The 25,423-nt window shown below is 59.6% G+C and overlaps 1 protein-coding gene across 2 annotated transcripts; it reads right to left on the bottom strand.

Moving 5' to 3' along the window:
• Positions 1-89: 89 nt before the first annotated feature.
• Positions 90-23,235, bottom strand: FZR1 (fizzy and cell division cycle 20 related 1). Of its 2 annotated transcripts, none has more exons than XM_060007403.1 (14): positions 23,044-23,235; positions 8,010-8,091; positions 6,728-6,853; positions 6,566-6,629; positions 6,359-6,486; positions 5,778-5,860; positions 5,192-5,375; positions 4,275-4,340; positions 3,705-3,807; positions 3,418-3,602; positions 3,037-3,270; positions 2,633-2,737; positions 2,108-2,200; positions 90-1,739 (listed from the first exon to the last, which is right to left on the bottom strand). In XM_060007403.1, exons 2-14 carry the CDS (start codon positions 8,076-8,078, stop codon positions 1,698-1,700), a joined length of 1,482 nt encoding a protein of 493 aa, XP_059863386.1. In that variant the 5' UTR covers positions 8,079-8,091; positions 23,044-23,235; the 3' UTR covers positions 90-1,697. The 2 variants fall into 2 exon arrangements, with proteins under 2 accessions (XP_059863386.1, XP_059863385.1); XM_060007402.1 differs by having other exon boundaries at positions 2,099-2,200.
• Positions 23,236-25,423: the final 2,188 nt, after the last annotated feature.

The raw sequence follows: 25,423 nt of genomic DNA on the forward strand, positions 1-25,423 counted from the left end.
CCACTCCCCACCGGTTTGTGACATTCAGGCCGCTCTGGGGTCCCGGTGTGTGCAGACTCCAGATGGATCGAGAGACAGGCAGCCCCAGCTGGGCACGACGCACATGGTTTAATGACGGCGATGCTGAATTCCAGGAGGAGCGAGGTTCACCTGCGCCAGGCGTGCGGTAGACAAAGGACTGCTCGCTTATTTAAAAAAAAACACAACAAAACTCAAACAAACAAAAATAAAATCTGGACCCATCGGAATACACACATCTATGTACACTGTCCCTGCTCGTCCCCGCCCGTCCCCAGCAAGCAGCCGGGATGGGCCGGGAGGCAGGACCCACCCTTCCCCAAGTTCATGCAGGCTCAGCCGCCTGCCCCTCTGAAGAAGACCTTAAGAGCTGTGACTTCTGTCTCCCCCAGGGGTAGGGGTGGGCCACTGCTCTCCCCCAGCAAGCCTTAACATTTTGGGGACTGATTTACAGAAACACAGAAACAAATCCAAAGGAAAGTCACAGATACACATATACACATGCACACGTGTGGCTGGCTGAGCAGAGCACAAGGCCCTCACAACCGGAGGAGCGGGGGCTCCGGCAGAGCCGGGGTGACCGATGGGACTCTGTGGGGCCCCCCTGGCCACGCTGGACCCCCGCCCTGCCCAGGCCACGTCCATCAATGTCCTCCGACCTGGGAAGGGGAGAGGGAGGGAGAGGAGGAGAGGCAGGGTGGCTGCTCAGGCCCCTGGCCACACACCGGCCCCACCTCCCTCCTCCGTCTCACCTGAGAACAGGGCAGAAGAGGACAATGAGGTGGGCCCAGAGTCAGGGGGAGCTCAGGAAGCTTCTGGGGGAACCCTCAGGTTGCCCCCTCCCGCAGCCGAAGGCGCAGATGGACAGGACCCACTAGGGTGGCCTGGAGGAGAAGGGGCTGGGGAGGAGGGCTGGGCGCCCACAGGACCTGACCCGCAGGGTCAATTCTGTCCTCAGGTTACCCTGACCGGCCGCCCAGCAAGCTGCAAGAACCACAGTCGGCTGTGACCCCGTGAGCGACAAGGACAGTTGGGGCGAGCCATCATGGCGAACAGGTCCCACATCAGTCTCCCTCAGACAACAAGTCCGCCTCAAGGTGACCTCCTTTGGCGTGTGGCCTGCTCCCAACGCCGTGCCCCTGAAAGAGCCAGCGGTCGGCTGCTGGGACAGGGAGAGCAGAGGTGGCTGCAAAGAAACCTCTCGAGTGGGGACGTCATTTCGATTCACGGGCCAACCTGAGCTGCCATCCTGCCAGGCCCTTCCCCGGCCGAACGGCCTGGTGTCCAGCCGTCTGTCCCGTAGCAGGTGTGGGCAGCAGTGAGCACGAGCTTCCGGGCAGAGCCTGAAGCCCCAGCGAGGCGGTGATGGACACGGACGGAAGGAGGCGGCATCCAGGAGGCGTCCATCCCGCTCCGAGAACAGCTGTCCGAGCCGGGGCCACCCAGGGTGGAGGGATCCGGAGGCCCCACTACTGCTGGTGCCCGAGCCCGGCCCCGCCCCAAACACCGGCTGACAGGGTTCACAATCAGGCTTTAATAGAACCTTCAGGGTCTCTCCAGGCCCGGCTCCCGCCCCACCCTGGCTGCCTGTCTTCCTCTGGGGCCCATGTTCGGGGGAGGGGAGGGTCCATGCACGCTGAGAGGTGGCGCTCTGCGACCAGGACGGCACGGCCACGGGTTTACCGGATCCTGGTGAAGAGGTTGAGGACGGACACGGATTCCTGCAGGGCACACAGGAGCGACGCTGAGCCCTTGGTCCGGTGACCTCCCGCAGGGGCCAGCTTCGAGGCTGGGCCGCTGGGCTGCGCGCCAGCCGCTTGGGCACGGGAAGGAAGTTCTGCCTGGAGGGACCCCGAGGCTCCGGGCCTGAGGAGGGGCCTGTGCGGGCACCTTGCGCGGTGAGTGCCCCAGGATGTGCAGGGACACCAGGTGATGCAGGAGGAGAGAGGGGGTGTGGGGATCCTGGGGAGGGCACAGCTGACGGGGTGACTGGGGCTGGCTGAGCGGCGGGGGTGGGGCAGGAGGCCCCAGGACAGGCTGAGGGCACACACGTGGGGGAACATCTGGCGCTGATACCGACCCACTTTACCTTTGTCGAACGGGTTTTGCTAAAGACATTCCAGAACCTCAGGGTTTCATCTCCAGCACCAGTGACTATGGCCTCTCCATCAGGGGACATGGCCTGCGGGAGAAGAGAGACCCCCTCTGTCCTTGTGGCCTACGGGCAAAGCCATGAGAACACAAAGGATGCCACACCCCTCTCTGTGCAACTGGGCAAAGGATTTGCTGGTTTAAGCACAGAACTTTTTTCTAGAAAAAACCAAAATATTGAAGAGTGAGTGGATTTGGGGAGGGGCTTTCTCCAGACACGTGCAAGTGGTTATTTGGTGAAACATCTAGAGGTGATCTGAGGGGCTGGATGTGGGTTATTCGTGGCATCTTCTATTTTTATGTGGAAACAAACACCTGGAGATTATAAAGGCAGGCGGAGCTGCCCCTGCTCACAGGGCAGGGGCGCTGGTGAAGCAGATTCAGAGTGATGCTGCCGCACCCTGCAGTCCAGTCCCAGAGCCTGTTCCAGGTGGAGGAACAGGGCCCAGCTGGGGAGACTCACCAGGTAGAGAACCCGGTAGGAGTGCCCGGTCAGCTTGGCCACCTGTGTCAGGGATGGGTATTTCCAGACGAGGATCTGGTTCTGCGAGTAGCCATGCGTGCTCACCTAGGGGACACAGAGAACGCTGTCAGAGCCTGGGGCTCCCCCCTCCAGTGGCCCCAGGGCACAGACCCCCCCAGACACACCCACCGAGGCACAAGGACACCAAGGCGCGCCCACAGGGTGCAGAGACCGCAGGTGTCAGCCCTCAACCCCACACCCTGGTCGATGACTGGCTCCAGACAGGGAACCACACTGCACATGAGAGCCCTCGGGCCTCTCCTGCAGTCAGTGGGCACAGGTACCGGGTCAGCTTCTGCCAGACCTGGACAGCTGGGGCCTGGCCTCCTGCGCCCCGCACTCACCAGCTCATTGGCGTGCTTGGACCAGGCGAGGTTGCACACCTGGGAGCCGGTGTCGATGCACTGCAGCGGCTGCCCCGTGAGAGTGTTCCAGAAGCGGATGCAGCGGTCGGCTGTGCCGCCGCCGGATGCCAGCAGCCCGTGCTGGTGCGGGGACCAGGCGATGGCCTTCACGGCCGCCAGGTGCTCTGTGTACTGCTGCACGGGGCTCAGGCTTGAGTGGTTCCAGACCAGCAGCTGCAGGGACGGGGCTGTGAGGCCCGGGCAGCTTGGCCCCCAAGGGAAGGCAGGGCCCATCTTGGCCTCCCTTGGGGTGCACCCGTCACCCCTACTCCACGGCACGGGGGCCGGCGGGGAGGAAGGGAGGGCAGGGGCTGGGCCTACCTTGTTGTCGTTGCCCCCTGAGGCGAGCAGCTGGTGGTCCGTGGACCACTTGAGCCCACACACCTCCTGCCGGTGGCCCTGCAGCCGCCGCTCTGACTGCAAGGGCGGCGTGCGGATGTCCCTCTGCAGGATCATGCGGTCCCGGCTCCCGGATGAGAGCTGGTCGGCGTTCCAGGCCAGCGCCCCTGCGGCCAGGCAGAGGGTGGGATGAGGACGTGGCCTGGCCCCTCGGGACCCGCCCGGCCCCTCGGGACCCACCCACCCCCGGGCCCCGAGCGGCTCCTCACCGACGCGCGCCGTGTGGCCTTCCAGCATGGACAGCTTCTTCCCTGCAGCCGCATCCCAGATCTGCACGAAGCCCTTGTGTGTGCCGACGGCCACCAGGTTCCCCTAGGACAACAAAACGGGCAAGAGCGGGCATCAGGCCCCTGTGTGGGGACCCCTTGCTTGGGCGGCCGGGGAGCTCCCCTCACCTCCCCACGGCAGAGCCTTGGGCCCACTTCTTTCAAGGTCTCTAACACGCGCCCCTTCGGACACCCCTCCTAGGAACTTTCTGGGCAGACAGTCGTACAGAGAGTGGAACTATTAAAATCCATGCAATGTGTCCCAAGATCTGCATGCTTCAACATGTGGAGCGAGCCTGCCCCAGAGTCTCTGTCACTCCAACCATCTCTACCAGGCTGGGGACAGCTGGGGGCACAGGTGTCACTGGGGCTTGGACAGTGACCACAAGGCCAGATTCTGGCTCCTCTGGGTCTCCAAGGCCCCCAACACTGCCGAGGGCCCCTCCAGTGAGGGCCGGTCGACGTCCCTTGGGCCAACCCTGCCCAGCGGGGTGATAGGGCTAGTGTACTGACCCTCTCAGACCAGCCAACGGAGGTCACCGAGTCCCCTTCCACGGAGAGATCACAGAGCCGGGTCACCTAGCAGAAGGGGGAGCAGTTGGTGCCCACTGCTCCTTCAAGGTTCAGACTGTCCATTCATCCATCTGTCTGTCCACCCATTCATTCATTCATTCACACCTCAGGCCTGGGGGCACTGGCATCAGTGCTAGGACCAGTAGAAGGCAGCTAGGAGGCTTGGGAAGCCACAGGCCAGGAGGGGACACACCCAAGCACAGGGATGCTGACTGCACAGAGCCTGGAGGGACGCGAGCATCACGCCCGGGGGCGGAGGGATCCCTGCAGCAGGTGTTGGCCACAGGCTGCCGGGCCGGGCCGGGCCGGGCCGTGCCGTGCCGTGCCGTGCCGTGCCGTGCCGTGTGTGTGCGCGCGCGCGCGCGCGTGCCGGCCTCCCTGTGCTGGCTTCGCTCACCTTCTCTGAACCCACTTGCATCTGGTTTTGTCCCTCAAACACCCCACCTGCAGGGTCTTTGTGTCCTGCAGACCCTGAGCCCACGTGTCCAGCAGCCACTCCGAGGCATTTACTGCTGGGTGGGGGACACTGCACTCAGCCGGGCCCGGACACCGTGCCTCTTCTGCTGGCACGGGCGGAGGCTGGAGCTCAGGCCGGGGAGCAAGGACTCCTGACTCTCGGAAGCCAGCCCAGGGAGGGATGGGCGTGGGCCTCCGCTCACCCCTGCTGACCGACCCCAGGAGAGTCTGCACACTGAGGAGACAGGCCTGGGAGGAGGGGGTGGCCGGGAGCTGCCCCAGGCTCTGGAGGCCCCCGGCAACACTCCCACCCTTCACACAGGCCCCGGCCCGGCTACCGTAGGAAGCCGCTCTGCTGCCCCCAAGCCCGTGCGCATGCGCACAGGCTCAGCGGCGCCCACCTGGCTGGTGCAGGCGCTCCACAGGTACACGCAGGTCCCCAGCCCCACGCTGAGTACATTGAGGGATGACCAGTCCACCAGATTCAGGTAGAAGTCGTCCTGCAGCTCGGGCGCATCCAGGACCTTGAAGGGGATCTTGGAGATCTTGCGGGTGGGTTTCCGTGGGGACCGCAGTAGCTTCTGACTGCAGGGAGACCGAGGCAGAGATTAGGCAACAATTGCACAGAACTGCAGAGATGCCATCTCCTCCCGGTGGCCCTGGGAGGCTGCGTCATTTCCCACTTGTCCCGACTCTGTCACTCTGTGATCCCAAACCCGTGGGTGACCCCACGGCCACCGACCCCTCCACCACTGGATGTTCAGCTGCCCTGAGCTCTGACAGCCCCGCCTTCCCCTCTGCCCGGCGCCTCCTGCGGGACCCCTCTCGGGCTCCCAGCACCTGGTCTGGGCCTGCAGCAAGTCCCCAATGAGGGGGGTCCTCTGGGCCACCCCGTACCCCGTACACAGCTCTAGAACTGATGGCAGCTCCCGGGCCCTGCCAGCTGCCCCCCAGCCCCAACCCCGGCCAGTGCAGGTCTGGACTCACCTTTTGTTGCTGACGGGGGACAGGGAGTAGGGAGACACGTCATTGCCATCGTCGGGGCTGGAGCGCTTGGTGCTGAGGGAATACTGGGGGCAGGGGACACCCACTGAGTGGATGCTGCGTCCCGGAAGCCCTGTGCCCTGTGCCTGAGTCCAGGGTGCGCCGAAACTGGGAGGGGCTCTGACTAGAGATGCGCGTCCCGGGCAAACCAAGCCTCGCACCCAAGGCGTCCTCCTGCAGGGCTGCTGGCATCAGCCTGTCTGTCTCTCCAGCCCCCATGCAGCCACCAGCCCCTCAGCCCCATCTCCTGAGGGACCCAAGCCAGGCCTTCTGGCGCTGCTCCAGGGCCCAAATGGGGAGGTGGGCTGCGGGGTGGCTCAGGCTGAGGCCCCGCCCATCCGCCCTGCATGCGGCACTGGTCCTAGGTCCCTCCAACCCGCAGGCGCGCAGAAGGGCGACAGGCCTGGTGCGGGGCACGGGGTTAAGTGGGCCCCCTCGCCTCTTGTATTCCAGCCCCCCGGCAGGGCTGAGATGGGAGGAGATGCCCGCGGAGGCTGAGACCGGAGGCAGCCAGCGGGGCTCACCGTGAAGAGGCCCTTCCTCTCAGGCGTGGAGGGCTGCAGCCTGCGGTCCTCCGTCTGCGGGTCCTGCACCTTCTCGATGCCGGCACCGAGCAGTTCGTTCTTCAGCAGAGCCGAGTAGGCCAGGCCGTCTGTGGGCACCAAGCTCCGTGAGGCTGGGCTGGGGGCTGGGGCGGAGGGGGCGGGGGGCGGGGGTACCTGAGTCCCGACCTTTGCCGTTGTCCGAGGTGGCGTCCTTGGCTTTCCGGTTTTGGCTGGGAGATTTCTCATTTTCCTGCGGGACAGGGAGGGGAAGGAGGTAGGGCTGAGTGGGAAGGACCCGGCCCGTGCCCCAAGGCTGCGCGGTCAGGGTCCCTCTCCCGACCCCCTCACGTTGATCCTGTGGAAATTCACGCTCCAGTTGGCACCGGCTCTCGAGGGGATGAAGCGGTCCCCGTGCTTGCTGGGGGAGGACACGGGGGAGTTGGCGGGTGTCAGGGTTCGCCGCATCTCTGCAACCTGGAAAGACAGCAGGGTGGGCTGGGTGCCTCAGAGCCCCCAGAGTGCCCCAAGGCCACCCTCTCTCCTCCCCGACTGAGGCCCCGCCCACTGTGCCTCCTCGCCCTTGGCCTCTGGCCGCTGAACAAGGGTTTGATCTTGGTAGTGACCCACGTGCTGGAACCTGCTAGCGGCACCATGTCTGGGGCTCAGTTCGTCTGTCTGGCTCCGTGGGTGGGAAGAGGCCGGGGAGCGAAAGCCCGACCATGGACACCGCCACGTGCTGAGATCCGTTTCTCAGCTGTCACCAAAGGACGGGAACGTTGACAGCACAGAACAAAGAGCATCTGTCCCCCGACACTGAGAGCCTGTCGTCCTGCCAGCCCCATTCCCCATACACAAGGCTATTCCCCCATCAGACCACGACTCAGCCCCAGAACCAGGCAGTGGGAATGTCCCAGGAATGTCCCTTTTTCTACAAGGGATCTGCTGTAGGTTGAACTGTGTCCCCCAAAAGGATATGCTGAAGTCCCAAACCCTGATACTTGGGATGTGACCTTAATTGGAAAGGGGGTTTTGCACGTGTCATCAAGTTGAGACAAGGTCATACTGGAGCAGGGTGGCCCTAAATCTAAGGCCTGGTGTTCTCAGAAGAGACAGACACACCGGTACACAGAGTGAGGGGGGACGTGAAGATGAGGCAGAGACTGGAGGGTGGGTCTGTAAGCCTAGGACTGCCGGCAACACCAGAAGCCGGAAGAGGCAGGAAGGGCCCCGCCCTGGACGGCCCAGCACGGAGCTGAGAGCGCTGAGAACTGGCGGGCACAGCCTGCAACGTGTCGGGAGCCCAGGACAGAGAAACACAACACGGCGGAGGGGGTGGGGACGCAGGAAAGAGCAAAACAGGGCCCTCCCGTGCCACCATCACTCCTCTGCCCTGGCTGCCCACGAGGATGAGGGGTCTGTGGCCCCGGCAACGGAGGGCAGTACAGGGAGGTGCTGGGGGATCTCACACCTGGCGTGGCCATGCCGCCGAGGGGGAGGACGTGTTTGTCGCCTGTCGGCACCTCTGTTCTCCGAGGGCCAAAGCCCAGCAGCTGCCCGCCCCCCCGCGCCCCAACTCTCCCCGGCTCCAGCGGGCCCGGACAGTGCCGGCGGGGCAGCCCTGGGTACTCACGCTCGGCATCGTGTTCTCGTTCTGGATGACGATCTGCCGGAGGAGGCGCCGCTCGTAGTCCTGGTCCATGGCGGCCGTCAGCCTGGGCGGGAAGGGCGGGAGAGGTCGGCGCCAGCAGGCAGCGGTCCCCACTGCCGCCTGGCGAGCACAGGGCGCTCCTCGGGGACAGCCAAGTCCCCTGCCAGGTGGGGGCCCTTCCCTCCCAGGAGCCCAGCGGGACGTGACAGGGACAAACAGGCTCCTCTCTGGTTGTTCTGCAGGAAACTTCCACCGGGCCCGCACGCCTTTGTCCTGGTTCTGGCCAGTCGCCCGCTTACCCCAGGCCCCCCCATCCCCCACAGGCACCATCTCGTCGCCTTCCTGCTTCAGACGCTCGAGGCCGTGAGCCGCCCCTGGGGCCTCGTCCTCGCCCCTGTGAGGGAGGCAGGGCGGCCCGTCAGTCGGGGTCTGCGGAGCTGACCGGGCGCAGGGCCTGCTGGGGCGGGGGATGGTGGCCTCCAGCGGACACACGCCTCTGCCCAGCTCCCACCAGCTCCCCCGACCGCCTGGGGAGGCCTCTGAGGAAGAGGAGCAAGAGTGCGGCAGCGAGGGGCACCAAGGAGCATTCCAGGGAGGGAAGAGCAGACGCCTCAGAGGGCAGGGTGCCCTTCCCGGGGGATGGCAGGCCAGAGTCCAGGGATGCCTGACGCTCGGGGCGGGGGGCGGCGCCGAGGGGGCCCCCTCCCGAGCACAGCCTCCTGCCCTGCGCCTGCTCTGCCCCTACCCCCCGGCCTCGCGCCATCACGGTCACCCTACGCTTCCGGCTGCAGCCCAAGGGCTGGACGCAGGCAGTGCTGGCTAGTTCCGGCCCCCGAGCATCCAGGCCGGCGCTGCTCTGACAACTGACCAAGTATCAAGAATTGGAAAAGTGAAGGCTGGCCAGAAATTAAGTTTACAAATACAAATTCCTAGGTGTAGTACCCTCCACACTTGCCTTTAAAAAAAAAAAAAAAAAAAATGAGGGTAAAAAAAAAAAAATGAGAGTAAAATATACGTAACATAAAATTCACCATCTTCACCATTTTTAGGTGCACAGCTCAGCGGCATTCAGTCCATTCACGTTGTTGGGCAACCATCCCCACCATCCACCTCTAGAACTTTCTAGTCTGTCATCGACAGACAGCGGGCTTCCTGCTTCAGTGAGAAGCAGGGTTGCAACACCTCCGCCCCCTCCTCATTTCAGGTAAACCTTTGGGAGCAGGCACCCCCTTGTTGGCCAACGGCTTCCTGCCCCAGCAGGGGTCCCTAGACACATCTTGTCCGTTCTGGCCCCAGAACATAGTCTCTGAAATGACGGATGGCTGTCTCCGTCTCTGGTCTTGACCTCCCCCTCCCAACGCGCCCACCCAGGGCCCCCCGCAAGCCCTCACCACACCCGACCGCTCCTGGGCAGCAGAGCCATAGCGGGACACAAAGGCGCCCATCTGAGCATCTGGCCTGGGGGGGCGACACCCATTCAGGGGACCGTTTCCCAAGCGCGGACCCGGCCGTCTCGCACCACAGTGCCAGGCCAAGTGCAAGCCAGAACCAAGCCCCAGCAGGGCCGGCGTCCTCGGTGACTGAGTGGCCCGTGAACGGGCTTCGAGTGGGGCTGGACACCAGGAAGAGCTGTCACGGCCCTGCTCTAGCAGCTCCAGAGCTGGGCCAGTTGGCTGTCCCTGCTCTGCAGACACGGAAATAAGGCTCAGAGAGCCTGGCTAGCTTCCTGGCCCAACGTGTGTGGTCAACCACGGCGGCCCTGACCAGGGCCTCGTGTGCCGCCCGCCGGGCAGTGAGCCCTCGGGAGAGCAGGTGCAGGCACACTCGGCTGTGCGCTCGGCAGTACCACCTCCAGGGCCCCCACTGCTAGGCTACAGCTCGGGGCCGGCGGGGCCCAGGGGAACGAGGGGCCTCCTCATCAGCCGTCTAAGCCTCTCGGTCCACGTGAGCTCACTTCCGACGGAAACCACGGCCCCTCCGTTCACAGACCAAAGTCACCGTGCCAAAGACCCCAGCGGCTCCCTACGTGGTCAGACGGCAGGGCCCAGACAACAGCTCGGATGCCGCCCGCACGCCAGAACCTAAGCAGAGCCCAAAGCACCGCGGTCATCTCGGAGCACATGGGGCGGGAGACTAGTCTCCTGGGATGCGCAAAGAAGCTGCTCCTAAGACACCACGTGTCCTTGCACAGGGGGTGCGCTGAATCCGAGTCCAGCGAGTACGCCCAGTGTGGCGCACCCCCCTCCATCTGCCCGCGACGTCCCAACGGGACAGTCTACAGAAGCCCGTGCAGCTGGCGGACGTCTCACTGCTGACAGATGTGTCTGTTGAGGGTCAGAGATGTTCCTAGTCCCCAGCCTCTGGGTGTGTTCCTTTATATGGCAGAACGGGCTTTGCAGATGGGGTTAAGGCCCCTGGGATGGGGATGTCCCGGAGGGCCCAGTGGAGGCGGAGGGTCAGAGGCAGAGAGAGACGGGAGATGCTGCGCTGCTGGCTGTGAGGATGCAGGAGGGGCCGCGAGCCAGGAAGGCGGCGCCTCTAGAAGCTAGAAAAGGCGGGAACAGATGCTTCCCTGGAGCCTCCGGAAGGACTAGCCCTGCCCACGCCTGGATTTTAGCCCCGTGAGGCTCGAGCCAGTCTCCTGACTTCCAGGACTGTGTGAATAAATTTCTGTTGTTTTAAGCCACTGAGTTTGTAATAATTTGTTACAACAACTGCAGGACACGCACACACCAGGGGCAGGCGGAGGAAGGTAGAGCACCAAGACCACCTTTGCTGATCTTCAGGGAGTGGTGGCTGCCAAGAGGGTGTCCTCAACGTGGGCCCTTAGAGGCATGCTCTCTGCCCCAGCCCGTGCGGCTCACGCGTCTGTCGGAGAGTCTTCATTCACCCCACCAATCCCACGTTTTCTGAGCACCCTCAGGCCTGGGGCGGGTGCTAGGCTGGAGCAGGCAGCGAGGACACAGTCCCCCCGTGCTGAGCTCCCTGCCTAGCGGGGCGGCGAGCCAGAGACAAGTCACCAGGGGAAGAGGAGCCATGCCGGTGGCAGCACACCACAGCGGCCAGCTGTCTACGGAGGGCCAAGGCGGACGCGAGGTCCAGATTGGGCGGTGGGTGAGTGTGTGGGGCCGTCAGGTGCCAGCATCCAGCCCAGGATCAAGTCTCCGAGACCCGACGCCTCACAGAGGGACTCGCGGAGGCGTGGGCACGGGTGCAGGGGCTCTGGGACTAACGCCTTCTCAAGCTCTGCCCCTGTAGATGCAGAGGACGCACCCCACCATGGATGCTGCTCTCTTTTCTAAAGTGACAAGCCAGCCTATATGACAAACCCACAGCCAACATCGTCCTCAATGGTGAAAAACTGAAAGCATTTCCACTAAGATCAGGAACAAGACAAGGTTGCCCACTCTCACCACTCTTATTCAACATAGTTTTGGAAGTTTTAGCCACAGCAATCAGAGAAGAAAAGGAATCCAAATCGGAAAAGAAAAAGTAAAGCTGTCACTGTTTGCAGATGACGTGATACTATACATAGAGAATCCTAAAGATGCTACCAGAAAACTGCTAGAGCTAATCAATGAATTTGGTAAAGTAGCAGGATACAAAATTAATGCACAGAAATCTCTGGCATTCCTATACACTAATGATGAAAAATCTGAAAGTGAAATCAAGAAAGCACTCCCATTTACCATTGCAAGAAAAAGAATAAAATATCTAGGAATAAACCTACCTAAGGAGACAAAAGACCTGTATGCAGAAAATTATGAGACACTGATGAAAGAAATTAAAGACGATACAAATAGATGGAGAGATATACCATGTTCTTGGATTGGAAGAATCAACATTGTGAAAATGACTCTACTACCCAAAGCAATCTACAGATTCAATGCAATCCCTATCAAACTATCACTGGCATTTTTCACAGAACTAGAACAAAAAATTTCACAATTTGTATGGAAACACAAAAGACCCCGAATAGCCAAAGCAATCTTGAGAACGAAAAATGGAGCTGGAGGAATCAGGCTCCCTGACTTCAGACTATACTACAAAGCTACAGTAATCAAGACAGTATGGTACTGGCACAAAAAGAGAAACATAGATCAATGGAACAGGGTAGAAAGCCCAGAGATAAACCCACGCACATATGGTCACCCTATCTTTGATAAAGGAGGCAGGAATGTACAGTGGAGAAAGGACAGCCTCTTCAATAAGTGGTGCTGGGAAAACTGGACAGGTACATGTAAAAGTATGAAATTAGATCACTCCCTAACACTATACACAAAAATAAGCTCAAAATGGATTAAAGACCTAAATGTAAGGCCAGAAACTATCAAACTCTTAGAGGAAAACATAGGTAGGATACTCTATGACATAAATCACAGCAAGATCCTTTTTGACCCACCTCCTAGAGAAATGGAAATAAAAACAAAAATAAACAAATGGGACCTAATGAAACTTCAAAGCTTTTGCACAGCAAAGGAAACCATAAACAAGACCAAAAGACAACCCTCAGAATGGGAGAAAATATTTGCAAATGAAGCAACTGACAAAGGATTAATCTCCAAAATTTATAAGCAGCTCATGCAGCTTAATAACAGAAAAACAACCCAGTCCAAAAATGGGCAGAAGACCTAAATAGACATTTCTCTAAAGAAGATATACGGACTGCCAACAAACACATGAAAGAATGCTCAACATCACTATTCATTAGAGAAATGCAAATCAAAACTACAATGATGTATCATCTCACACCAGTCAGAATGGCCATCATCAAAAAATCTAGAAACAATAAATGCTGGAGAGGGTGTGGAGAAAAGGGAACCCTCTTGCACTGTTGGTAGGAATGTAAATTGATACAGCCACTGTGGAGAACAGTATGGAGGTTCCTTAAAAAACTACAAATAGAACTACCATATGACCCAGCAATCCCACTACTGGGCATATACCCTGAGAAAACCATAATTCAAAAAGAGTCATGTACCAAAATGTTCATTGCAGCTCTATTTACAATAGCCCGGAGGTGGAAACAACCTAAGTGTCCATCATCGGATGAATGGATAAAGAAGATGTGGCACATATATACAATGGAATATTACTCAGCCATAAAAAGAAATGAAACTGAACTATTTGTAATGAGGTGGATAGACCTAGAGCCTGTCATACAGAGTGAAGTAAGTCAGAAAGAGAGAGACAAATACCGTATGCTAACACATAAATATGGAATTTAAGAAAAAAAAATGTCATGAAGAGCCTAGGGGTATGACAGGAATAAAGACACAGACCTACTAGAGAATGGACTTGAGGATATGGGGAGGGGGAAGGGTAAGCTGTGACAAAGCGAGACAGAGGCATGGACATATATACACTACCAAACGTAAGGTAGATAGCTAGCGGGAAGCAGCCGCATAGCACAGGGAGATCAGCTTGGTGCTTTGTGACCGCCTGGAGGGGTGAAATAGGGAGGGTGGGAGGGAGGGAGACGCAAGACGGGAGAGATATGGGAACATATGTATATACATAACTGATTCATATGATTCATTTTGTAGCAAAGCAGAAACTAACACACCATTGTAAAACAATTATACTCCAATAAAGATGTTAAATAAATAAATAAAGTGACAAGCCAGTGCCCTCAGGGGCACCCGCCCCGCACACCCAGGCTGTCTCAGTGAGGAGGTAGACAGACGCCAAGGGCCTCAACCAAGATCTCTGGAGGAACTCGCAGCATTGGCCGGCCGCAGTCATACCCAAACCACATGATGCTGGCGACAAAACTGGTCTGAGCCCCCGCTCCAGCCCATTCTCGGAGCCGAGGGCCTGCGGCTCCGCCAGGCTGCAAGCGGCCTATTCTAGAGAGTGGAGGTGGCATCCGAGAGAGTCCTCGGTCCCAGGACCTCAGGGACGCCCGCCCACCTCCTCTAAGACTGCTGCTTGCCGCACTGCAGAAGACCAGAAGAGTCCGAAGCCCTGAGAGAAAAGGCTGATAAATTCACGTGTGGAGAAATGAAAAGTGTCTGCAAGCAAATACACCACAAACACAGTTTTCTAAAAAAAGAACGACACAACCGGGAAAAGTACCTGCCACCCTCAGGACAGACCAAAGCAGCAGAGGATACAAACAAACGGTTCCTGGAAAAAGAGGCTCGGCTGCACGCGCGGCCCAAGGGCTGCGAACCCAGCCCAGAGCCCGCTCCCTCCTCTCCCCGAGCAGCTCCAAGATCAGATGACGCACCCTCGCACCCACTCTTGGCAGGAGCCGGAGTTTGGCAACTGCTTTCAGAATCTAAAAACGCACATCCTCTCTGACTTCTAAGAATTTACCCTTAGAAACTCTGGCGCGCGTGGGCAAAACCCTGTGTACGGCGATTTCTCCGCAGTCTGCTTAGGAAAGCTGGGGACGAGAGAAGTCTACAGACCAGACGTCTACCTGAAGGGTGTGGCCCATCTCCCCACAGGAGGCACTGCAGTAAAAGGGGGGGGGGGTCTTTGGGACCCAGTGCACGTAACATGCTGTGTAGAACAAGCTATTTCTGGAAGGTTTGGGAAGGTCGGCTGGGGAAGAGGAACTAGAGGACGGGGTCAGGAGACGAAGGAAGCCCTGGTCCTCCTGCCTTGTCACTCTGTGCTTCTTGGATTCTGCATCAGGGAACTCGCCCGGCCATTCAAAGAAACGAGCAGCTGGGGAGAGCGGGGACCATGCATGCCCCAGCTCTAGACCAGAAGAGTCTGGGCAGCAGGGGCATGGCTGGCTGTGCAGGGGAACGCTCTGCCACCTTTGCTGTGTGTCTGCAAAGTTTCCTAGTAAAAGGCAGAGAGAGAGTAGTGACTTTTCTGTTGAAAAGAAGTCCCGAGCACAGCGGCTGAGAAAGGCTCCCCCAGGCTGCAGGGGGTTTAGAGCTGCCTTGGGGGACAGAGCGGGGAAGGAAGCGATGAGAGCCTGCTCAGGGGGGCCAGAACCCTGGCCCTGGAGACGCTCTGCCCGGAAGCCGGCACCTGCAGGCTGGTGTCCGCAGTCTGTGAGGTGGGCTGGGGTTCTCAGTCGCTGGCTGCCACTGCCCCCTCTGCACTGTCACTGGGAGGCTCGCCCACCCGCCAAGCTAGCCCTTAAGGTGGGTCTCCTCTTTACCCCTCGTGGCCCCCAGAATGAAGAGCCAGGCGGCCCACACCTTCTCTCATTGCTTCAGACTAGCCTTCAGTCTCCGAGCCTCAGCCTAGGCCCCTGGGAAATGGGCATGATCCTGTCACCTGAAGGGACAGAATGAGGTCCCTACAAGGCTAGGAGTAGGGTCTGCACGTGTCACAGACCACCTGACCCCTCAGGGCTGCCCTCCTGTGCGCTCCCCACGTTCACCCCCAGCCCCGGCCCTCTCCGAGAGTGAGGTCGACTCATGCTGGATGAAGAGGTCCCAGTGACAGAGCAGGGCCCTTGCTTTCAAGCCGGCTGTCAACAGCTGGCTGCCCCTCCTGAGGAGGCCTTCCCTGCAGCTCCTCGCTACCCCGACCTTGCTCGGCCCTACAGCGCGCCAGGGTTCCAGGCACCAGGTGCTCAGCAGGAGGTTCCCTGTCAGTACAACCCAGGGGTCCTCACCAGGGTGGTTCTGCCCTCAGGGGACACCGGGCCAGGTCTGAGGATGTCTGTGGTTGTCAGGACCGTGGGTGCCCGGGATGCTGCTCTACATCCCAGCACCTGGGATGCGCCCCACCCCCGTCCCCAGAGAATGACCCGACCCCCGTGTCCACAGTGCTGGGGGAGGGCCCTGTAGGGCCAGGCCAGGGAGGCTCCCTGGTAAGATGATGGGGCATGGGCTGGCCCTGGGGTTAGCAAGGACCAAGGGGCCTGAAGATAAGCCAGTGCCCCAGCCCCACGAGCCCTCCTTCCAGCTGGAGCTGGAGGCGGCTGGGGTCCCACGTGAGGAACAATACCAAGAGCAAGCTTTCACCTCAGGTCACTGCCAGCCCCCAGGTGTGGGCAGGAACCGGCCCTCCCTCCCCAGCCCACAGAGGAGGAAAGGAGGTCAGGCAGGGGCATGTGGGGCAAGACCCATGACAGTGCAGCCCCTCTGACTGTCACTGTCAAGGCCTCCCCGGGGGGTGTGCGGTGCGTAGGGCAGCATCCTGGGCACACCCTCCACTAGTCCACGCCAGGCCTGGAGGGGCCCAGCCAGCACTGCTTCCAGCAGTGCTCAAACTGCAAGTCCCTCAAGGCCTTTGCTTATCTTTAAAACCGGTCCTGCTGTTTTCCTGCTGCAGGCTCGGAGGCCAAGGAGATACCGTTTGACGTGGTTCATGACTCAGTGCTCAGGCTGAGCACGGTCTGGTGTGGCATGTGGCCGCCTGCCTGCCTGCCCGCCTGCCCGCGGCACCGCTGACATCTGGGCCATCCTGGGCGCTGCGGGGTGTGGAGCAGCCTCCCTGGCCCCCACCTGCTCAATGTCAGGGGAGACTCCCTCCAAGTTGTGTGGATCACAGATGTCCGCATACGTAGCCTAGTGTCCCCTTGGGGGGGGCGGGGTGCAGGATCACCCCGAGTGAGGGTAACTCTGGCCTCGGGGGGGCTGGTCACACCAGCTCCCCACACGGGGCGCAGGGAAGGGAGGGGAAGAAAGCATGCCAGCAGGGGCCTGGGCACGCCGCCCTGCCAGGTCCAGTGTGGGCACTGCGTCCCAGGCGGACGGGGCACTGCTCCTGGCCCTGTGGGGAGAGCATCAGAGCACAGATGCGGACAGTGAGAGCAGTGACACGAAGCACACCTGTGCCCCTCCAGCAGCCAGCACAGCGCCAGGCAGTCCAGGTGCTCGACTCAACTTGGTCCCCAGGTGCCACCCTATCTCCATTCCACAAAAGAGGGGCTCGGGCGCTCCATCCCGCCTGCCCCCACCTGCCCATGGCTGCTCGGGCTCCGCAGTGAGAGGCTCCCCAGGCCCAGCACCAGCAGTCCAGCCATCTAAAGCCCCAAGGCCCACTCAGGACCGGTCATCACGGCCGCCGGCCTGCCCCAGCAGGAGCCATCCAATTAGGGATCATGGTGACAAACGGCTGGGGCTCCCTGAGAACCGTCATCTCGGGGCACAGACTTTCAACGGGCCCAACACCTCGGGGAAGCGCCCTCCTTTCCGGAAGCATGCAGGCGGAAGAACCTGGAGACCGGGGCTGGCTCTGGTGCCCATCCCTGGCTTCCTGACTACCAGCCCCCGAGAAAGGCGGGGGGCTGGTCGTCTTCTTCCAGCCGGTCTCTGAGGGGTTGGGGGAAAAGTCCCACATGAGAGACCCAACCAGAAAATGTGGGTCGTCCACTCTTCCGCTACAGTCAGGGTCTGGCTCTGCCTCTTCCTCCTGGGCCCAGGCAGGCCGGCCCGGCGGCCCCCTCCCCGCACAATCGTCAACCAGTCCCAGCACGGTGGATGAGAAAGGGCGGGCTGCAGACAAGGACAGACCTGCTCTGAGTCCTGGCTTCAACCCTTACTGGCTGCATGGCTTTGGGTGAGCAACTTCTCCTCTCTGAACCTCAGTCTCTTCATCTCAAAGTGGGGGATAATGGGATAACACCGCACGTGTTGCGGTGACCTGGGTGCAGCTTCTGTGAAGCAGCAGGTAGAGGGCCTGACCCAAAGGAGACGCTAGGAAATGGGGGCTGGTCTCACGGGCTCAGTGACAGGCGCACAACAGGTCCCAGACGCCCCTGCTTCCTGCTCCACCGCGCGGTAACGTGGGCTGTGCGGCACGGGAGGTACCCTGGTGGCCACAGGCCACCAGGCAGGGCCCCATCTTCTCCCATGCTGCCCCCGAAGGTGAAAAGGACTGGTCTCCCCTTGGAGGAGGCAGGACCGTCCTGAGAACGTGGGAGGAGCAGGGTTGTGGGCTGGAGGGCTGGCTGTGGTTGTACAAGGCTAGGACCTGGGCTCCTGTGAAGGGAGTGGCCTCCCCCCGCAGAGGAAACACAACGATCTAGCGGCCCCTTATGTCTAAGGACAGCAAAGGACAAGGCTGGGAACGGCCAGAGTCAGAAAGGACTGTGCCCGGCACTGGACGGGGGACAGCGCGTCTTCCCGAGTGGCCGAAGGGAACCAGTAGGAGAGGGGGGCCTGGTGGCAGGGCCCTGAGGAGCATCTTCCTTTCATTCGTTTGCTCATTCATTCATTCATTCACCTGAGGCTACTGCCCTTCTGTGTGCAGGCAGGTGCAGGAGCTGCAAAGCAGGGAGCCAGAGTTATGGCCCACCCCCGGGCTCACAGCCTCAAGGAGAGGAGAATCCCGTCAACACCTCTTTTCTCCGTGACAACACCCCCAAGAGCACACGGCTGGCAGCAGGGCACCTCCACCCCATGTGAGATTGCTGCTCGAAACCTCAGAAATGATGCCTGAAGCGCAGTTTCTCATCCCCCCACCTCTCAGCACACAAAGCACCCACTCCCGTCTGACTTGGTGAAACATTCAGACCGTAAAGGCGTCTGGGTCTGCAGCAACCCAGATGATGCAAACCCCACGCAACGGAAGAACAACTTGGGGGCCACAAAACTGTGATTTATGTCGGAGGCCTGACTCTTGGGACTCCATCCAAGGCTGGATGTCCCATCAGGACCCCAGAGCCCTTACACATCTCTGCATCCGCTTGCACACCTGCAGAGACAGGGATCTCACCCCCTCACAGGCAGCCTTGAGCAACAGAAAGTGCTTCCTCAATCTGTCTCACCGTGGTTCCTCGCCATGGGTCCCAGGGGGCGGTGGCAGAAGGAAATGCCTAGCGTGTTGACACTCAGGTGGGTCCTCCTCTGTGGGGGGCCGTCCTGGGCACTGTGGGGGGTTGAGCAGTTTCCCTGGCCCCGCCCACTGGATGTCCCACCCCCAGGTTTGACAACCGCCTAAACCAGTGGAGACCCTCTGGTTTAGGGAACTCCTTAGGGGGAATAGTTGCTTCCCCCCTCTCCCCCAGCTTGAAAGACTAGCACTGACCTCTCAGCTGCTCAGCCCTTCTGTAAGTGCAGAGAGACAGACAGACAGACAGACATGCCCCAACCCTCATCTTTCCCTCCTCCTCCCCCCACCATCCTTCCACCCCTCCCCCCAGCGGCCCCTCCTCACTGTGGGACCCAGTGCAAATACAGCCTGACCCCCTTCCTGCGGTGGCTGTCATGCCTGGTAGGGATGAGACCCACCCTGATGGTCAATGGTTCCTGGGCCCATTCTGATCTGGGGAAGGGCATGGGGGGGTCTGGAAAGAATGGTTTGGGGAGGCTGGGGTGTAAGGAGCATACTGGGGGCAGGAAGAGGAAAAGGTGACAAGGCCAGAATGGCAGGCTCCTGGGCTGTGCCCTGGGCGGCTGGTGGCAGGGAGGTGGGGAAGGGACGGGTGGAGGGGCTTGATGAGATGTGCGTCTGCAGGCTGGCGGTGGCGCACTGGGCAGAGGGGGGTGGGAGCAGGGAGACGGGGCCTGCTTGCCCAGGTGAGAATGCAGATGGTCCTGGAAAGATGGGGGGGACGGAAAGGAGGCACCCAGGTGAGGCTGGGGGAAGTAAGGGGGGGGAAGGGCAGGTCTGTGGAAAGAGCAACCTTTTCTGGATGCACCGCAGGACACCCAGGAGAGGATCTACTGGCTGCTGGCCGCGTGGGCCTGCAGTCAGGAGCCAGACTTGGGCATCAGCAGCAAATGAGGACAGGAAGCTAAGGGCGAGGAGCAGGCCACCAAGGACTGCATGCAGAGGCATCTGAGTCCCGATTAAACAGCAGGGCCGCCCCACAAGAAACTGTGCCCGGCTGTTCCTAGCAGCTCCATTCGCAGTATGCAGAAGGTGCCAACAGCCCAAGGGCCCCCCAACTGGTGGACAAACACAATACGGCCCATCCATACAACGGAATACTATCCAGCCACAAAAAAGGGAGGACACGCTGCAACGTGAACAAACCTTAAAGATGCGATGCTCAGTGAGAAAAGCCAAACATGAAAGGCCACATACTGTATGATTCCATTTATATGAAACGCCCAGAACAGGCAAAGCCAGAGAAACAGAGTGGTTAGTGGTTGCCAGGGGCCGAGGAGGGGATGGGGAGTGACTGCAGATGGAGATGCTCTAAACTAGATGGTGGTGATGCATGCACAACCTTGTAAATACACTGAAAACCCCCAACTGTACAACTTAAATGAGTGAATTGTGGAATACAATAATTATATCTGAGGAAAGCTGTTACCAACAAAAATAAATAAGATGATAAAAGGAGGGCGAGTGAAGGACGAAGGGGGAAGCACAGGAAGTCAGGCGAGTGGGTTCCACGTTCTACTTTTTTTTTACGACTCACAGTAGTCAGATGACTAAAGGAAACAAGGCCGGGAGGGTGCACAGCACGTTCTCTCCTTCTATTCACACCTGAGGACACTGAGGCAGGAGAGAGTAGTCACCTGCCAAGAACACAGGACATGCTGGTCAGGCGACCAACGTCCCGTCAAGACTGTCAGTGCCACATTCGGGGGGCTCCGGTTGCGCGCCTGTCCCCTGACTTAAACACTCCCTGCCTGCACCAGGCAGGCTCCGAAGCGGCCAAAGCCTGGGGTAGGCCAGTGCAGGGTGGGCAGGGCCGTGATCAGTGGAGCTGACGAGCAAGAAGCCACTGGGGCCTGTGAGGAAGCATAAGTCAGACCACAGGGAGCTCTTGGGGCAGAAAAGGGGGAGCCAAATACTCCCTTCCCAGCTCTGCCAACCCCCAGGACCGGCCAGGACCCCTGCATTCTACAGCTCCAGCCTCGCCGGGCCCTATGCAGTGTCTGGGGATGGAGTCCCTGTACTCACAGGCCTCCCGGTCAGGCTCTAGTCCAAGATCTCTCCCCCTTGGCACTGTGGACATTCAGGACCAGATCATCCTATGTGGGGGACCATCCTGGGCGCTGCGGGGTGTGGAGCAGCACCCCTGGCCCCCACGCCCTCGATGTCAGGAGCAGCCCAGTCATGACAACCACAGATGTCCCCAGACATCACCAGTATCCCCAGTTGAGAACCTCTGCTCTAGAAGAGAAGGATTACAAGGGTGCTGCAAGTTGGCTGCTTTCTTAAAGACCAAGTTCCTTGATGCCAGCCGGAAGTCCCCAGGATCGACCCTCCAGACTGAATGACTTTGGATCCTCATCTGTCTCAGTAACACTGAGCGAAAGGTCCCACAACCAACCCCACTCGGGGCCTCCCCAAACCCAGAAGTCCTGGATATACAAAACCTGCCCCAGTCAGAGGCCCCAAAATCTACGAATGGCAGGAGACAGAGGACCTGGTGTGAAAATCGATGCAGACCCGCTTCTGAAGACTCATCAGGCTCCGAGGTCCTCCTTGCCCAGCCCCAGACAGATAGCACCACCCAGGGCACAGATTCTGAGATCGTCCTGGGAAATGGTCACGGTGGCACGCTGGCCAGCACAGTCACGTGAGACGCGGCCCCCCGGCCACAGCAAAGCAACTGTCCTTTGAACCAAGAGCTGTCCAAGGACCAGAGCCCCGGCGTTTGGAGGCGGAGGAGCCTGCATCCTTAACACAACCCTCTTGGAGCAATCCAACCTCACTCACTATGCAAAGGACAGCTGGGCGGCCACCACACCTGCTTCCACTCTCAGGTTCAGAAGAAAAGCCGGCTCAGCATGGCCAAAACAGAAGGGGTCCTCGACATCAACAGTCATGACGGCCCACGAGACATTCTGCCCATAAATGGGCCAGGGGGACAACATGTACCCGCCGGCTGCATGAGGTCTGCGTGGACAGTTTTTCTTTAGGTAAACTGTCCTTGTTCCAAGTATGCTAAGAAGCGGCGGGGACCGGGGTGAGGGGGGTCGAGGAGAGTGGGGTGCAGCCTCACCAGCTAAAGGCATGAGGTCATCGCTTAGTGGACTGGGGGTGGGGGGATCTAGTTCTCAGTTTGAGAGGCACCTTGAACCAAGGGATGACTTGAGGGGAAAGAGAACAGGGAAAAACCAAACGGGTTTAGGCTGGACAGCTGCACAACAGTGGGACTCAGGCTTTGAACTGGGGGTAGGTCTGGACAGTGCAGGACCAATGGGAGGTGGGGGTCAGTTTTTAGCAGGGGAAAACGGCTGTGACGGCGTGACTGTGCCACACTTGCGGGATCCGGGGTGGCCGGGCTAGTGCTTGTTGGAAGACCCAGAATGGTCCCGGATTGGAGGGCAGTTGGGCACCACCAGGCGGTCACATTTTGGGGAGGTCAGTGGTGAGATGGGAGCGCTGGATTCTGGGTGGGTCATGGCCAGAATGGGTCAAGCCGTAAGGGTGCGGGGAGCAGAAACCAGACGGGCTGGGAGCCAGTGGGGCACTTATGTATTCAAAACTCGTCGCCTAACTGCTTCCGTGTGCCAGGAGCAGAGAGGGGCGCGGTGAGCACAATGGGGCGCCCATACGGGCAGGGCCTCCGCACCTCACCCTGGCTGTTCCAGGGTCCACGAACCTCAGATTGTATTTTATCCGGGCGGGGGGCGGGGGCTGGTCCGAGACGGAGAGAGTTGTGACAGCTGGGGCGGGGAGTTTCAATTTGGGCAGGCCCCAGCTGTATGGTGTGAACTTGAGAGACCCGGGATTGACAGGCCAATGATGAAGAACACAGATTAGGGCGTGGGCCTGCCGTTCTGGGGAACAGAGTGGGGAGTCCCCCGGTTTGGGGCGCGGAGCGGTCAGAGCTCAACCTGCTCATTACAAAAGGATAGGGACGCTGACCGCGCGGGGAGGTGACGGCCTGCAGGTGGCTCGGCTTGCGGAGGTCACGCAGGGCCTGCTCTATGGGGAGGCTCGGACGTGGGGGTTAGGACGGGAGATGGGATGCTGAGGTCACCCGGGCCTAGCTCGGCTTGCGGGGCGGCCCGCCGGCGTCCGGCCGGCTCCCGAGGGGTGGGGGGGGGCCTGAGCTCGGGGGCGGCTGGCCGGGCCGCCGGCTCGGTTTCGGGGGCCGGGCAGGCCCGCGCCGCTGCCAGGCCCGCCCGACTCGGGGGTCGCGCTCGGGTCCAGGGGGCGGGTCCCCAGACCTCGGCCGCCTCACCTGGCTCGCTCCCGTCGCCCGTCGCCCGTCGCTCGCTGCTTCCGCCGGCCCCGCCTCTCCCGGCGCCGCCCCGCGCCCGCCTCCGCTGAGCGCAGCTACGCCGCGTCCGGCCGCGGCCGTCGCTGACGGGATCCCGGGCTCCCCGCTCCTTAATATGGCGTCGGTCGCGGCTCCGCGCCCTCCGGCACCCTCCTCCGGGCGCGCTCCCGCGGCCGGCCCCGCCCCCGCGCTGCGTGCCGCCGTCCCGCCCCCGCGCGCCGGGGCCTCGGGTCCGCGTCCCGCCCCGCCCACCCCGCGCAGCTGTGCCTGCTCGCGGCGGGCATCTCGGGACGACGTGACGTAGCCCGCGATTCGAATCAATACAGTAAGCGTGGTGCCACGGGTTGCCCAGGGCAACCGCGCGGGAACAGGATCCGCGGCCCGCGAAGGCGACTACGTGGGAATCCGGGGGAGTGGCTCCTCTCAATTTAGAGAGTTGTTCTTAGCAGGGGACGGTCGCAGAAACAGGTACCCCTGGGCGAACCCACACCGCAGTGACGGTGTCACACCGCGTGATAAGCGCAGGTGAGACCCACAACAGGTGCATGTGAGGGTCGTGCAAACCCCACTGCCTACTGAAACACATTCACTCATTCAACAGGTTGGAAAAGAATTTCCAGACACAAGGCAGAATGTAAAAAAGACAGAATTTATTAAAGGGAAGGGTCGCTGCCAGAACAGCGGGATGACTTTCTGATAGGGAGAGCTGACCCCTACCACGGGTTACTTGTTTTTTGTTTTTTGTTTTTTTGCGGTACGCGGGCCTCTCACTGTTGTGGCCTCTCCCGTTGCGGAGCACAGGCTCCGGACGCGCAGGCTCAGCGGCCATGGCTCACGGGCCCAGCCGCTCCGCGGCATGTCGGATCTTCCCGGACCGGGGCGCGAACCCGTGTCCCCTAGCATCGGCAGGCGGACTCTCAACCACTGCGCCACCAGGGAAGCCCACTTGTCTGTTTTTATAGCCAGGGAACAAAGGAACTTGCGAGTCATCTGATTGGGTAGGGTATGCATACTTCCAGTGTGCAGAGTCGGGGAAGAACAGGACAAATACCCTTCCTTATATGGGACGGGAAAGGAGCAGGGCAGAATGCCTGGGAGGGCTAAAAGATGTAATGGTTGCTACGTGACAGAGTGATGAGTCCCGTAACTCTCTGTTCCGGCGATGTTGGCCCTCTGAGTTTATCTTGTTCTTTGTCCTTGGAGGACCACATTTCTCCCTCTTTAAATAAGCAAATAAAACAGCAATCCTCCTTTAACATTGCACCGGTCCCACCTCGGTTAGCTGTAAGTCTAAAACTCTCCTATTCTGTACAACCACTCCTGCTGGAGTATTTATTTGTTCTCGTAGAGTGTTAATTTGAGCTGCTAGGTTGACAATCTGTTGTGTGAGTTCGAGAGAGCTGTCGGGCAGTGACAATAGAATTTAGAAGTCCAGCTGAGCCCGTTCCTATCCCAATGATAATCCCTAGGGCTGGTATTACAGTGAGGGTTGCCTGCTTTTGTTTATGTGATTGAGAGTATAACGGAAGCAGGATACGGTCACCGATAAGGGTAAGGTTAGGAATAATGTATGCAAGGGTACAGGTCCCCATTCAGTTGGCTGGAAGGCATAAATAAGCATTGGACAGCAAAGTAAATAGGTGATGATTTGTAGGGTCTAAGCAGATGTCTAAAGTGATATTGAAGTAGAGTTTTCCTAAATGAGTACGGGAATGTTCTATGCCCCCATAGGTGGTAGCTAAAGTCATTCCAGCTAAAGGGGAGAGGCAAACAATCTTTGAGGAACGGGAAAAAAGTTATAAGCCCAGTTAAAAGAAGGAATAGTAGGGTTCCACCCTATGTCGTAGTACTCGGGTGTCTTGAGTTTTCTGTAGTCTTCTTGTTTAATATTAGAGGGTTGGAACAAAAACTTGTGGTTCTGATACGGGCAACTTGGGGATGGGGTGGGGCAGATGGAGGCCCCAAAATAGCTAGCCTGTGTCCAATCGGTGGTAACATTGGGAGGTTTTGGGAAGTAAATGCTGTAGAAAGGGGAATCAAAATTGTTAAGTATGGGGATAGTTTGTTTTGTCGTCAGTTACGAGGGAAACCCATGTTTGGGTAGGGGAAAGGGTGAACGTATGATTACAGGCCTGGGAAATATTGAGGAATTTACCTACAGGGGGCCCTGGTCGAGAGAGAGAGGATACACGTAGAGGAGCTGGTTGTGCCATAGAGACTGAGAATATGGGCCTTTGAAGGTTATAGTGAGGCATCTGATGTATGTGGTTGAGAAGTATATGGTCCACTGTAGGTTTTCTAGAATTGACGGCCCATCCTGGTCTATTGAAATATGAGAGGG

The sequence above is a fragment of the Delphinus delphis genome, chromosome 3 (genome assembly GCF_949987515.2).
Source record: "Delphinus delphis chromosome 3, mDelDel1.2, whole genome shotgun sequence".
Classification (NCBI taxonomy): Eukaryota; Metazoa; Chordata; class Mammalia; order Artiodactyla; family Delphinidae; genus Delphinus; species Delphinus delphis.

Excerpts from the sequence above, each read along its gene's own strand:
- FZR1 (XM_060007402.1), bottom strand. The coding sequence starts at position 8,078 with ATGGACCAGGACTACGAGCGGCGCCTCCTCCGGCAGATCGTCATCCAG. Across the intron at positions 3,808-4,274 it reads CCGTTGGCTGGTCTGAGAGG|GGGAACCTGGTGGCCGTCGG; the intron begins GTCAGTACACTA and ends TTGTTGTCCTAG. Across the intron at positions 3,603-3,704 it reads AGGCCACACGGCGCGCGTCG|GGGCGCTGGCCTGGAACGCC; the intron begins GTGAGGAGCCGC and ends GCCTGGCCGCAG.